At 39.7% G+C, this 12,846-nt stretch overlaps 1 protein-coding gene across 1 annotated transcript in view; it reads right to left on the bottom strand.

Annotated features, from left to right (window-relative positions):
- NKAIN3 (sodium/potassium transporting ATPase interacting 3) overlaps positions 1-5,902 on the bottom strand; it is a 254,940-nt gene extending 249,038 nt beyond the window's left edge. The window contains exons 1-2 of the mRNA XM_073794768.1: positions 5,870-5,902; positions 5,622-5,759 (exon numbers count right to left, since the gene is read on the bottom strand). Coding sequence (XP_073650869.1) covers positions 5,622-5,759; positions 5,870-5,902 — 171 coding nt within the window. The remainder of the gene's footprint in view (positions 1-5,621; positions 5,760-5,869) is intronic.
- Between the last annotated feature and the right edge of the window lie 6,944 nt (positions 5,903-12,846).

The raw sequence follows: 12,846 nt of genomic DNA, 5'->3' as shown, positions 1-12,846 counted from the left end.
TCTCAAAGTAAAAAAAAAAAAAATCACTCTGTATAATTATCTATCCATCTGTTTACCCATCATCTATCTATCTAAATATAATCTATCAACCTATTTATCTGTCCTACTTTGCTTATGTTCAGTACACATATTTTAAATCCTAATTTAATTAGACAATGCCCATAAATATGGAAAAACATCTATGTGTTCTCTGTGGCTTCCTGGATATTGCATAGTTTTATGAAGTATTTTTTAATTGAAATGAACTTTAGCAGTCTCCCAGCCTATTTCTTTCTCATAGAGCAATTAGTCCATAACATAAATTATTTTTACTTCCTGAGCTTGTTTGTTTTCCAGTTACCAGGAAGGCCACTCATTCATTCATTCATTCACATGTGTATCAATCAGATACAATATTATACTCAATATGTTAGATTCACTCAAAAAAAAAGTAGTTTCCTTGCTCACCCATTGTTCTAATAGTTTCTGGAGTTTAGTATTCATGTCCAGGGGGAAATAAATCTGAGACCACTGAATGGAAACCTAACACTCTTAACTGCCATGTTGAGCAGTAACTCTGGAGGGAGATTTATGATGACATAGTAGGGATATTTCCCTGTATAACAATTCAAATGAAAGCAAGTTGCAGTTCTTTGGATGTGGACATTTGTATAAAAGTCCAAATAACTAACATATGGGCCTAGCATACTTACTTGGCTTTCCTTTTTTAATTTTTAAAGGAAGCTTTGAGTTACTTTTAATTCCAATGTTAATCTTTATTCAAAAACTGTCAAGTTAGTTAATATTTCTGCATTTAAATGAATGTAAAACCGCTTGATTAAATTATTATCCATGAAATGATAAAGATTTAAATAATTGTAGAGCAGAATCTCTTTCTAGAATTCGTAAGTAAGATTTTAAACTATTTGACACAGGAGCAAAGCAGACAGGAGTAAACAGCTGATTCCAGAACGGTGCTTTTTTATGACTGTTAAATATGACTTAGCCCCCACTCTGCTTCATTTTGTCTACAGCCAAGGAAACACAAAAGTGCATTCAAATGCTATGATTACACTTGGCATCCCTAATGTATATATCCCACCTTGCACCTTAGCTAAAATAAATTTTAATCAGCGAAAGAGTACCCTATGACAAAGTTGGTTTTATGTTCTAAAAATACATGTAGAAGTAGTAAACTGTACCTTCTCAGCAGTGATGGCAACCAAAGGGGAATTATCTCTCTTTCATTTTGTGATTTGGGTGAATTTTTCTAACAGTCTTTGCAATGGGACCTCCTCAAGACAGTGTCAGGGGCCCACAATGTTATATTTATTAGAAAGAAAATAAGTCAAGGAGTAAGTCAGCTAATGGTAGGTGCAGGCAGAGCGGCACATACTATTTTTTATATTATCTTATATATATTTTATATGTATATTTTTATATTATCTTATAAATCCTGGTGTTCAGATTGAAAGAAGCAAGGCATAAGGCCAGCTTCTTTTGCAGAACTATTGTTGCCATGTTCTGAGATGAGAAATCACCGTCTAGTCCATCCAGTAAAATAATTTCATCCAATAACCTTTAATTAATTTATTATTTGTTTAATCAAGTATTGAGCATCTCTAAAGGCCCATGCACATCAGGCTAACTTAGAATACAGCCATGGACAGGCACCGTCTGCCTGCCAGGAGGACACTTTTTTTGTAAATTTTTATTGGAGTATAGCAGCTTTACAATGCTGTGTTAGTTTCGACTGTACAGCAAAGTGAATCAGCTATACGTATACATATACAGGAGGACACTGTTGAATGAGATGAGATGGGCCTGGAAGCAAGGACGGCAACCGTGTAGACAGATAGGATAGAGTTACCAGGATCTATGGGTGCAGAGAGGCAGAGGCACTTAGCCTGCAGGGGGGATGGCCAGAGAAGGCTCTTAAAGGCGACTATTCAGTTGAAGAATTATTAAGATTTTTCCAAATGGGTAAGGAGAATAGGGTGCTCCAGAGAGCAAGTGCAGTGTATATCAACCAAGGAGGCAAGAAACAGCACGTGGTCTTTGGAAAACACGAATCAGTCAGCACGTCTGGCACGAGGTGGGAAGGCAGGGGATGCGAGAGAGAGAAGTAACGAGCAGTTTTTGTAAGCTCTGATTTCCACCCTAAGGAGTCTGAAATTTGCCTGTAGACACTGGAGAGCTTGCTCTACGTGCCCCTTTACCTTAACCATTTTCATGAGGGTGATCAATTCTTTAAATTCAGCCGTGATAAACCCTGTTTGTTTTAAGAAATGGCAGGACCCTACCCTCTGTGTCTTGGTGCTCCAAAATGTCTGCTAGCTTGACATGGATTCTGTTTAACTGGCACTGCTGGTGACTGTTTCAGCCAATAATGGAGGCCAAGTTCGAGAGAAAAACCTCCTACAGTCAGAAATCTCTTTCCCGCTCAGTGAGAAGTTAGTATGGATTTTGGACCCAGGTCTCCGCTCAGTGCCGTTGAGAAGTGGGTGCCTTGGAGGCAGCCCTTGATTAGTGTGACATAGGCCATATTCATTTCCAGGCTTTTTCATACCAGAATTAATTGGAATTAATTAATTGGTGGCCTGGAGACCACCAACTGTGGCTTCGAACCAAAGTATTCATGAAAACAGCTCAGGGATGAGCTACTCGTGGTGTGATAAAGATGATGTGCAGTAGTCACTTTCCCCATAACTAGGCACCCTCGATAATCTTCCCATTAAAGGCGCCCTCTGTGAACAGATTTCCCATACGTATTGACTAACGATTCTTCAGCATTTCTCCCAAATAGATACTTTAGACCCATGTTAGAATAAGAGTTCATCTGGAATCCCACATAGGTAACAACATTCTGTGATCAGCTAAGGAGGTAAGGCAGGATCGTTTCCAGTGTCAAATCTTATATTGACAGTGGCAGCACAGCATCTGGAATGTGATAGTGGAAGCAGAGCATAGATCGTGATAACGCAACTCCAGAAACCTAACGATAGCATCCATCTCTGCCATTTACTCTCTGGGTTCCTTGGATACGTCACTTAAACTCTCCTTAACTCTTGCCTCATCTGTAAAATTAGGGATGCTAATACACACCCATAGGACACTTGTGAAGGTGAAACCAAATGACATGTTGGCATGGACCGCTTTCCTGGCAATTCATTGTTTCCTTTCTCTCCCCTTCCTGGGAGAGGGTCTTGAATGAGAGAGTAAATAAAACAATAGGGATTTGGTTGGCGTACACACCAAGAGAAAATCAAGATGAGCAAAAACGTAGATTGTTTGTCTTACAGACATTTTTCTTTGCAGATTCTGAAAGACCTAAATCTTCCTCCTTCAACATGCAGGAGGGAGAAGAGAGAGAAGGAAGTGAGGAAAAGATACCGGACAAAGAAGTGACCCCAGTCCTATCGCAAGAGGACGCTAGGAACTGGAAGGGAACTAGATGGGGAAACAATAGGTATTTATTGAGCACCTATGACACTGCATGTTCGCATGCAGGTCCTCAGTGAATGCTTAACAAGGGAATGGGACCTACTGCTATCGACATCCTACTGTGTGCCCTGTGGTGCTTCCTGCCCAGAACCCGCTTCGGTCCCCTCTACCCTGGTGAACTCACACGCACACTGCAGATCTCAGCTCCACAGTCACACCTGCAGGCTCAGAGGGGTCCCTCCAGGATACATCTACTGGCACAACGTGCTCCTTTTTAACACTTGTGACAGTTGCAATTTAACGTTTATGTGGATGATTATCTGATAAAACCCACTTGCCCTCCCTAGACTGTAAGGTAAGTACCCAGGAGGGCAGAAAACACGTCTGTCTGTATTTGCTCACCTTGTTCCCCGCACTGAACACAATGCCACACACAGTGTAGAAACCCAATAAATAGGAATGAATATGTAAAAGAAAAACGCAAGGGAGAAAGTTAAGAAAAAACAGATATCGGGGAAGAAGGAGGGGCAGAAAGGAAGGAAGGAAGTAGGGATTGTGAGACCAGTTTGGTCAGGTGGGGCAGCCCAGAATACTCTTAGACTTTATCCTGCTACGAGTTAGTGAAGGGTTTCAAGCCAGCGATTTAGAAAAAGTACAAGGGACACGTTAACAGGGAGGAAGCCGAAGGCAAGCAGGAAGTCCATGTGCAGGAAAGAGACTGCAAAGCCTCGACCAAGGCAGGAGCTGCGTGAAGAGCGTGTAGAGCTCATGTGGAGAGGATAGAAGCACTAGGACTAGTACGTCACTGACGTGCACAGACAGCTTCATCCCATAGAGGCCACTGGCTGCACAGTCACCTGGCATTTTGTGCTTCAGCAGAAAACAACATCACACAATGACAAGGCTGTACTAAGTCAAAGTGCTCTGTGTTCAAAGCAACAAACTAGAACATAGAATCCAATAATAGTTTGCTATTATGCATATTAAAGTCTCTTGAGCTGCAAGTCCACGTCTGTGAAACGCCTTTTTAATAGATCACACAGTGGCTTAGCAGAGGCTATCTTTCAGGGAAGAAGAGGAAAGCAGGGACTGTTTAGCCCCTGCAGTCAGCTGAGTGACAGAAATGTTCCAGGGTGCCTGGAGCAGCAATTTTGAGGGCAGAGTCTATGCTGTGGGCTGGTTACCTTCACCTCTGTGTGATATGATGAAAGATACCCAAAAGCCAATTTTGAGATGCAAACAGAGAATTGAGGCACTTATAGAAAAATGTATAACTTTTTTCTTTTTGATAGGTGTGACTGGATTAAACCAAAATGCAAAGATGGCATATTTTTAAGTCTATAGTTTTCTTCTAGTGAGGCAATCATCGCATTACAAGAAAATATTTACTAATTCTACTGAACATGGTATATTTTTTCAGGCTCAATGAGCATTTTAGAGTATGTCACCCCTCATTACAGTTCCTTATACATGCTTGGTATTTCTGACAACCTTCTTATACATGTAGCCCAAAATATTCCTCTCTTTTTACACTGAAGAAATCTATTACTGGAAATAACTTCCAGTCAGTTGCGGAGCACAGAATATCCCTTATTAAATTTCCCTACAATGGAGGGTGTGTTGCCATGTATGTCATAGTTTGGAGTATGGATTTATGTTTCAAATTTATCTTACCAAAGTGGAGAAATGTTCAGTAATATACAGTATGCAATATCTTAAAGGGTGAGTACTAAATAAATGCACATGCATTTGTAATGTCTTATGTCCATTAAAATTAAATTGTATTATTGCTATCAGTTAGTAAACAGTTATGGCTAGGTCGGTTTGCTTTTTAGGGTTAGTGACATATGCCATTGACATGATAGTTAATGTACATTTATATCTCATCTAACATCAAGACCACAACCAGTCCTACTCCATCCAAACCACATCTTAAATTTCCTTGTGAAACTTGATTTCAATTACACTGTGAGTCTCACTATCATCTCCCGCTTACAGTCACGTTGCTTTGCTCTCATTGTAAACATTCACTGAGTCTTCTTTCTCCCAGGTAATCATCTCTCAACAGAATTCGTAATGAAGGCCAGAATGGCCAAGCCACGTTATATCAAAGGGAACAACTTAAATGATCTATTTCCTTCTTCTCCTAACAGTTTTTCAGTGTTTATATGAAAAGACATGGTAACAAAAAGACTTACCACCACGATATAGCGAGGTCTGTACTGAATGGTTCCAAACAGACCCAATATGACGACTATTATATGTAGAAAATTTCCAAGGATGGGTGCCCACTGGAAGCCGAGGAAGTCAAAGATCTGCCTCTCTAATGCTGAGAGCTGCAACAAAGCAGAGAGAGCCCGTGAGCATCTAACCCAAGCACCAGCAGACCATTTTAATCTCGGTTTCACAGCTGGAGAAGGCTGCAGTCAATTTGAATCACAGTTACGGACACCATCATCACTAAGACCGTGGTGCCCATTTCATGTACTGCTTTACGCAACTTCTCTCAGAAAATATACTAAGATAACTTTGAGTATTATGACTTCAAGTGTTCATAGACTTGGAGAGCTAGAGATATACTCCTGAAATCATTTTCTATAGTAGCAAATCCAGGCAACATTTTATGATACCATATTTTATCATATTAACTTATCATTATTTTTAGTAAATTATTGGCTTAGTATAACCTACTCAGAACAGTATCTCCAGGCTTGCAATGCTAGGACTATTATTATTTTGGAAAAAACCAAAAACAATAACAAAAGCTACCCATCTGTGCCTTCCTGTGTGAAACATGAATTATCAAATCTTCTGTTCTTTTTTTTTCCTTTCTTTAGATTGTCATTGATTATAATGACTAACCACTTTTTCAAAATGAAGCTTATTTACTTACTCTGGGCTTACTTACTTACTTACATGAATGATAATAACTCCTTCTTCAAAATGAGCTTACTTATTGACTGTAGTCCTGATCTAAAACTAGAGTTACATAGTTCCTTTGAACCATATTTTATTGAGATAATATATTAAATGAATGTTATATAGTCCAGTGAATGCCAACAATGTCATTACCATGTACAAATGATATTGATTGCATTTTATATCTAAAAATTTTATAATTCTGCCTGCTGTATTTGGACACAAATCTTACACGTTTCAAGCATTTTTCTACATTTACTTTGATAAAATAGTATTTCTAAGAAAATGATCCCACGATTAACCATACTGCCAGCAAAAGAAACTGCAGATTTGAAATGAAAATGGTACCCTAGGTATTTTTCTAGTTATGTGGCAGGTGTAGGCCCGAATAGCTTTAATTTCCTTGGACATAAAGAAATGTCCTCTATCCAGTAAGCTGAATTTACCTTGGTTTAGATTCACCTTCAGTAAGTTGTGGAGGAGAAGAGAAACGAGCAAATACCTAAAGACACCCACTCCGAACCACATTCATTTCATGGGTATTTCCTGATCATCAAGTGATTTGTCACCATTCCCTGCACTCACAAAGTGGGAGATGCACAGAAATGGCTAAAACACAAAATAATCAGAGCAAGGTAAGAAGCAGCACAGTGTTTTCAACCCCCTGTTTCTCTCTGCTTGTGACTCTAATTAGTTCCCAGGAACCTTTCCCTAAAAACGCAGCATTTTATTTATTGGTCCATCAGTGATGTACATATGCAGTTTTTTATGTCCAACAGGATGGATGTGCTCAGAAAAAACCAAAAACGTCCTGAAGAGCAGCTGTGGGCAATTCATCCTGAAAAGCAACCCTATTTTAAAGCTGTCGTGCATCTCAAAAACCTTTAAAGTGAACGTTTCAAAGAGAGGAAACCCCATTTTCTTTTCTGTCAGAAGATGCATGGATAGCATTCTCCTTTATGATATTAAAGAAAACACACACAATGAAAGGGAAGCCGAATTAACACCACTGATTAGAAAATCTGCAGTCTTTATTGGAGACACCCCGTCTCTCTACTTATTGATATTCATTTTCTGATAACTTAAAATGGATTTATAGTGACTTGAAATAAAAGCACAAATAAAAGGCCATAAACAAACGACAAACAGATGTGGAAGAGACCATATCAAGGGTCAGGCAAGAGGCAGCTAAAACAACTATACAAACCATGAAAGCTAGATTTGAGTACTGTATTTTAAAAAGTCAGCTAACAATGACAAAAGGCCCTTGAAAAGTAAACAAATTACCATTGCATTTGGTATTAATTACTTTATCTAATTTCCATTTTCAGCTATTAAGTCATTTAGTTTAGAGGCAAATATATTCTCTCTCAATGTCATCATTAGCGATACCACTTTTTGCCTTAGAGCTTGATATTAATAATGATGACCTAGAGCCACAGAATGAAATTAAATAATATCCAGGTTGCTTTGTTAACTCAAAAAAAAGGATGAATATATTTTAAAAACATCTCCGTCAAAATGGTCTCATCAGTGATGTGCTCGCGCTGCTGCAGCTAGCCGGGGAGCATGGATACCAACTCCACAGTCAGTGACTTCAAGTTTTGGGAACTTGACATTGGCCATTATATTTACAACATGGACATCAGGAAATGCTAAAAAAACCAAGGTCTTGTTTATTTGTTATGAGAGCCTATGGTAAAATATTTATCTCGACACCACTGAATACGGCACCTAGAAAATAGTGCTTCTAATTCAGGAGAGCAGTGAAAGGCGGAGTGATCAAATGTGTGATGCGGCATCAAAAGGAAACATCTGGTCCAGATGAAAGCAGAGGATGGAGGGCTCTGCGGAGACGCCATAGCAAAGAAGAGAATGAAGGAGACATTGGGAGAACTAGAGGTTTAAATAAAGGGAGAGAGTTCAAGAAAACAAAAAGGCAAGGAGACACTCAGAGAAAGCAAAATTAACCTGTCACCAGTTTAAAACAGAACAGGAAGCAGTGGCCTAAAGAACAATAGGATCATTTCTAAGTAAAAGGTCAAGTAGGTAAGACTCTGGGAGTTATAAGAATATGATGGAAAAGAATATGCATCTTTTCCTAACAAGTTAAAAAATGAAGGCAACCAGAATTTTAATAAAAAGGAAGAGTAGAAGGGAGAAGAAGGAAGGAAGGAAGGAAAGAAGGGAAGGAGGGAGGGAGGAAGGAAGGAAGGAAGGAAGGAAGGAAGGGAGGAAGGAAGGAAGGGAGGGAGGGAGGGAGGAAGGAAGGAAGGAAGGAAGGAAGGAGGGAAGGGAGGGAGGGAGGGAGGGAGGGAGGAAGGGAGGGAGGGAGGGAGGAAGGAAGGAGGGAAGGAAGGAAGGGAGGAAGGAGGGAAGGGAGGGAGGAAGGAAGGAGGGAAGGAAGGAAGGGAGGAAGGAGGGAAGGGAGGGAGGAAGGAAGGAAGGAGGGAAGGGAGGGAGGGAGGAAGGAAGGGAGGAAAGGAGGGAGGGAGGGAGGAAGGAAGGAAGGGAGGGAGGGAGGGAGGAAGGGAGGAAGGAAGGGAGGGAGGGAGGAAGGAAGGGAGGGAGGGAGGAAGGAAGGGAGGAAGGGAGGAGACCAAATCATTGATGCAAGGAAACTATGGTTCAAAAATACTAACAAAAAAAATACTAACAAAATTAAAATTGGGCATGACTTTGAATGTAAATATGAAGAGGCCACTGAAACATTCTCCCTGAGTGGCATGGGGCTGGCAACACTGGAACTGTAAGGACAGAAATGTAACCCTAGATCATACTAGGGCTGCATGAAAATTATCCCACACTCATTGTAATGGGAATGTTGCTTATTGGCTTGTAACTTTCAGAATCCAATTGTAGAAAGCTTGGAAGTCTTCATTATGATTATGGAACAAAATGTAAGTATAATCTGACCATATAAAGTATATCTAACAGAACTTGGGAGAGACTGAATGTTCTATATAAATTCATGAGTATGGCAAGGGAAAAGGGGAGTGTTCTCAAATTCTTCCTGGAGGGTCAGGCATTTCCTTTTATCAGGCTCCAAGGTGAAAATATTTCCTATAAATATATGACTCATTAACTACAGCCTATATTAACCACACATACTCCCAAGAGCTCAAGAAGTGTCCCTATTTCCTTAGTATGCCCGAGCAACATAGATAGAGACAAACAGGGGCACCTTTAAAATGCAGTGACTTTCTTATCGATCCATATATTATGTTTAATGCTTCACACAGTGTTTTGCCTAAAAGCTCATAATGATTACAAATGGTGAAAATTTATTTACACTTAATTAAAGAGCTATAAAAACTCTAGGTGACCAAACATTTTCCTGGTCATTTACTTAGGTTGGATCTACACAACATGCTTCTGTCCAAACAAAAGCTGGGTAAGAATGCTCATTCCTAGGAAGTGAGTACTCCTGGAGGTTGAACTTCACCGTGACCTGCCTTTTCCTTCCATTCCCCTGGGACTTTTCTCGGCTCACCAGAATCGGACACAATTAAAAAAGATCAAAACAGGATTACTCACGTTAGTGGAATCGTAGGAAAGTATTTGATCAAACCATGGTTTCCTAAAAGACTGGGAAATTAAAGCATACTGTGCGACTGATCCTCTCTTCTATATAACCTGTACTCTAGGAATTCATGAGGTATTTTATAACCATGAAGGACTGAATCTTTCCTTAAAGAGGGAATTTAAAAGCTCTAACATTCCTACTGGCTAAATTGATACAACCCAGGTCATTTCAAATAACTGTTGGGTATTAGAGGAGGTTTCTTTATGCCTGGAAAGTCCGTGTAGCCCTCAGCTCTGCCACCATCATCCTTGCTTCATTTGCTCTAGCATCTCATAGCTACTCAATCCCAGTGGACTTTTCAAGCTTGCGGTTGATGATGCCAAACTTCTGTGTTCATAGACCTAGCCTAGGCCAAATTACGATCTTGGATTTTAAGCCATAATTCGTGAATATGTTTTCATGGCTCTAAAAAAATAAACAGAAGCATCAGTAGCATTTGTATCAGGAGCCTAGTCATAGAGATGTGACACGAAAAGTCCTAATAACTTGCAGATCTACCACTACATTGAAGCAGGTGCTATTTTAGAGAAGTTTCTCTTGTCCATAGACAGAGATAACCAAGACTTAGGGTGTTCACAGACTTCGATGGATCCAGGAATTCTAGATATGGCCTGTTCATGATTTGGTTTATCCAGTAAAGATAGCCATTGTGTTAAGGGCTTCACAGTTTCTGCATGGTTTTGTACTATTTTTGGTAGCAGTGTTAGAAGGCAAAGTCTATTATTCCAGTGAAACAAGTAACCAATCATTTAGTGAAATGAATAAAGTCTAACTGATCAAGTCTAACAGACCCTCCCCAGTGGCCTGAATGACCACGAGTGCATATGTAGCTGGGGAAGGTGGAACCATAGGGTTTGGAGGAGTATTTTCCTTGATGCCAAGCGCGATTGTTGGAGTTTGTTCCTTGAATTAGCTTTACTCAGCAATTGTCTCCAGAACATCTGAAAAGGCTTCTTGAATTCTGTCTATATATTTTGAGTCCCTGTATTTCAAGGAAATTGAATGGGCATTTCCTACCCTTACAATTCAATCAGGAGGATAGAAGCTACTTGGTCATGTAAACAATTTTTGGAAATCAGAAAACAGTCACATGTTGTGACGCTAACTATTTTTTGAAGAAATAAGGAGCTGTGGGTGACATATCAAGGAAAGTTTCCTGTTTAAAAAGGAACAGATATTGCACTGCACATGGACAGATTTATGGAGGCTGACGAGCTGAAAGAGGCATGTGAAGGGCATTTAAGAACTACGAATTCACTCGGGAAAGTTCTTTAGTGTATTTTATGCATTGGGTCATATCAACTGGTAGAATGACAACTATTTCATCAACTTCTTAGTATGTCAGAGAATGAGCTACCGAATTTTAAAAAGTGCTCTAAAGCCCAAGAGAATAGTAATACTATGAATGGGACATTTAACACTTACATTTTTCCATATTTATTAATCTAATTTGATGCTAAAAACACAAGATAAATATTATCTTTATATGAAAAGCTCAGAACAATCAGCTAATTAGCATCAGAGATCAGACTAGCATCTTTATGTCCTGATCCTATATTATTTCTACCATACTACCCTGAAATCATGCAATAAAATGCACACTGTTTAATGAGGTTAATTCTGGAATAAGCTCCATCGCAAGAGATAGAAATGATTTCGGAAACATAGTGCGCTGTTTCAATGATGTAGTCTTCCTTCCTCCTACCCCTGAATTTCTAAGTGGAGCAATCCCTCTCTCTGTCTCTCAGAAGAGGCGAGCTGCATTTTCCAGAAGCTTAGTTTCTGTGCTATCTCAGGCAAGCTTCAGTTTCTTCATCAAAGGTAGATAATAGTAATCTTACAGGTAACTATTAGGATATGCACGTCAAGCACTTTTGATGGTGATCAATAAGTGCTAACAGCTGTGTATTAGTTTACTGCTGCTCTTTGAAGGATCTAACAAAGTACTCAAACTTATAGAAGTATACTATCTTCTGTAGTTCAGAAGCCGAAATAAAAATGGGTTTTGTTGCACTAAAAGCAAGGTCTTGGGAGGCAGGGCTACCGTCCGTCTGAAGTCTCCAAGCGATATTTCTTTCCCTTGACTTTTCCAGCTGCTAGAAGCTGCCCACATTCTTTGGCCCTCTTCCTTCATCTTCAAAGCCAGCAACCATGGGTCAAGTCCTCACGTTGCCATCCCTCTAGTGCCTTCTTGTCTACCTCGCTTTTCCACTTATAAAGACTCTTGTGATTGATTACGTTGGGCTTTCCTGGATAATTCAGAAAAATCTCTCCATTTTAACCACAGCTGAATACTTAATCCCATCTGTGACCTTAATTCCCTTTTGCTATGTAAGGAGATGTACTCATAGGATCCAGTGATTAGCACGTGGACATCTTTGGGGGCCAATATTCCGCCTACCACAGTTGTTATTTCCAGCCCTCTCAATGCTACCTTTCTCAGGGATGGGACCCTGATGTGTGGTGGAGGTGTGTACACATCTCAGCCCGGCCCTGACCCGTCGAGGAAGAGCCCAGAGCTTTCCCTAACCCTCTGTGAGACCCAGAAAACCATATCTGAGATAGTGTGATTCCAGCTCCTGCCATGTCCAACTCCATTACCACAGTCACCAGAACTTCTCTCAAAGCTTCCTGCATCCGTAGGAAGATTTCTTTCCAGAAAAATTCACTGAAGTAGCATTATAATTCAAAAATTGTGATACAGGTATTAGAATTCTGATGTAAATAAACAGAACTCTAACTCCACAAAAGTATCTATAGAAAGCTCTGTCAACAAGGCATAATGGAAAAAAAGAGAAATATTCTCAGTATATATACTAGGGCATATATCATATATCCTAGTAATACCTTATTTGAAATAAAAAGATAATGAGTAAGTCCTTATTCGTGCCTAGATAAAGTCGCTTTCGTGTCAATAA

This window comes from Tursiops truncatus, chromosome 17 (assembly GCF_011762595.2).
Source record: "Tursiops truncatus isolate mTurTru1 chromosome 17, mTurTru1.mat.Y, whole genome shotgun sequence".
Classification (NCBI taxonomy): domain Eukaryota; kingdom Metazoa; phylum Chordata; class Mammalia; order Artiodactyla; family Delphinidae; genus Tursiops; species Tursiops truncatus.
Note: the sequence above shows the minus strand (reverse complement) of the source record. Positions and strands in the feature narration are given on the sequence as shown.